The following is a 1,991-nucleotide window of genomic DNA, read 5'->3' on the forward strand; positions in this document are numbered from 1 at the left end:
GAGAGAGAGAGAGAGAGAGAGAGAGAGAGAGAGAGAGAGAGAGAGAGACGCACACATTAAACAGGTCTACTTACACCACACTTGACTTAGAAAAATATTCTCATATAAGAAATACCGATTCCAGTGAACATGCTTCGTTTCTTTAAGAAGGGTGTTTTTCACTACTCTTCGAAACTGTGACGTCTTCTAAGGGCCTGTTTTTGGTCTCTGGTAGTAACCAGACCATGAGGATAGAGACAAGGAGAGCGGCTGTGAGTATCGAGAATGTTATTGGGAAAAAACCCGGGTTTTGGGGTATCAAAACTGGCGCTATGACCCCTCCGATGTTCGCGGCAGTGACCATTAGCCCAATCGTTAGACCTCTGAGTACAGTCGGGAAGAGCTCTGCATTCAGGACGTTGCTGATTTGGCAGAACCCTTGAATAAACGATTTCGCAATGAGCCCTAAAGCCGTGATCGCCGTTCCTCTAGCACTCTCATCTTCAACTGTATAGAATATAGCGAGAATCAGAAGACAGGACAAACAGGCGACGGACAGAAGAAACATACACCCGTGACGTCGCTGTAGAAACCGCATGACTAAAGCCACTACAAGGACTATAGGAATCTCTGCGAGAGAGTACAACATGAAGTTCACATAGAAATCTCCAGAAAACACCTTCACGCCCAGTGCAAAGAACAGATAAGCGAGATTCGAAGTAAACATTATAAGCACCACTTTCACGACCAGCAAAGCTATACGTCTGTTTTTGAACAAATCTAAGTATGTATATTTTCGAGAGACTACTTTTTCTCCTGTGGTATCCTTTTCGGCATTGTTAAGAAGCTCGAAGTCAGGAACCTCTCTGCCATTTACATGACCTATTTTCTTTGCAACGGCGTGAGCTTCCTCAATTTTGCCATGCGCATACAACCACCGCAGGCTTTCCGGTGTCCAGAAAACCGAGAGAAACACAATCCCTGAATAAACGCCGGTAATGAGATGAAGATGTTTCCAGTTACGAATAAAGAAAGTGAGCACCCCCAACGACCCGACTGCTGCGTTCCAAATGGGCAATGCCGTCAGAACGTCGCGCCCTCTCGGCCCCAGAAACTCAACTGCGTACACAAACGCTATTGGAAAAATCCCAGATATGCAGATTCCAATGATGAAGACGATAGCAGCATACACCTCCCATGAGGGTGAAAAGATTATTGCAATGTTTGCTATTGATAAAATCAACGTATATCCATACATGCTGAGTTTCCTACCGAAAAGATCACCCGTTTGCCCTCCGATAACTGCGCCTAAAGTGACTCCAACCATCTGGATTGTCGCGAGGGTGGTGGAAACCCAAGTCTGATCACATACCAGTCGCCACTCGGTGACCAGAGTAGACGACCCTTCCTGAAACTTTACATCACACGAATCAATGACGTCACAGCTATTGTTTGTTATGACTTCACTTCCATTAGTCCATGGTGAGGTGGCGTTTGATGATGCGTCGTTATCGCAGTGCCAGGGTGGCTCGTAGATGCCGAAGGTGATGAAGAAGAGGCTCCAAATGGCGGACACCCGTGCTGCCTGGGTCACTAACACAACCACGATCTGGAAGCGGCCACTGGTGCCCACAGCGCGGAGAACTGTCTCCATATCCATGGCTGAGGAATATACAATAGCATAACAACAACCGATGCTAGCACTAATGGTAATGATAAGAGGAATAAAACCAATATCAACACCAAAAAAAGCAATGACAACACCTACAGAAGGAACAACAGCACAGCAGATAACAACAACAACAACAACAACAACAACAACAACAACAACAACAACAGCAACGGTGGTAGTGGAGGTTGTAGTAGAGGTGGTGATAATAGTAGTAGTAGTATTAGCAGCAGCACCAGGAGTAGCAGCAGCAGCACCAGCAGTGGTAGTAGTTAGTAGTAGTAGTAGTAGTAGTAGTAGTAGTAGTAGTAGTAGTAGTAGTAGTAGTAGTAGTAGTAGTAGT

General features: G+C 45.6%; 1 protein-coding gene across 1 annotated transcript; it reads right to left on the bottom strand.

The window, feature by feature from the left end:
- Positions 1-11: 11 nt before the first annotated feature.
- On the bottom strand, positions 12-1,643 carry LOC101851630 (solute carrier family 22 member 13). The gene has a single exon (XM_005093054.3). It carries the CDS (start codon positions 1,637-1,639, stop codon positions 143-145), a length of 1,497 nt encoding a protein of 498 aa, XP_005093111.1. The 5' UTR covers positions 1,640-1,643; the 3' UTR covers positions 12-142.
- Positions 1,644-1,991: the final 348 nt, after the last annotated feature.

The sequence above is a fragment of the Aplysia californica genome, unplaced genomic scaffold (genome assembly GCF_000002075.1).
Source record: "Aplysia californica isolate F4 #8 unplaced genomic scaffold, AplCal3.0 scaffold00057, whole genome shotgun sequence".
NCBI lineage: Eukaryota > Metazoa > Mollusca > Gastropoda > Aplysiida > Aplysiidae > Aplysia > Aplysia californica.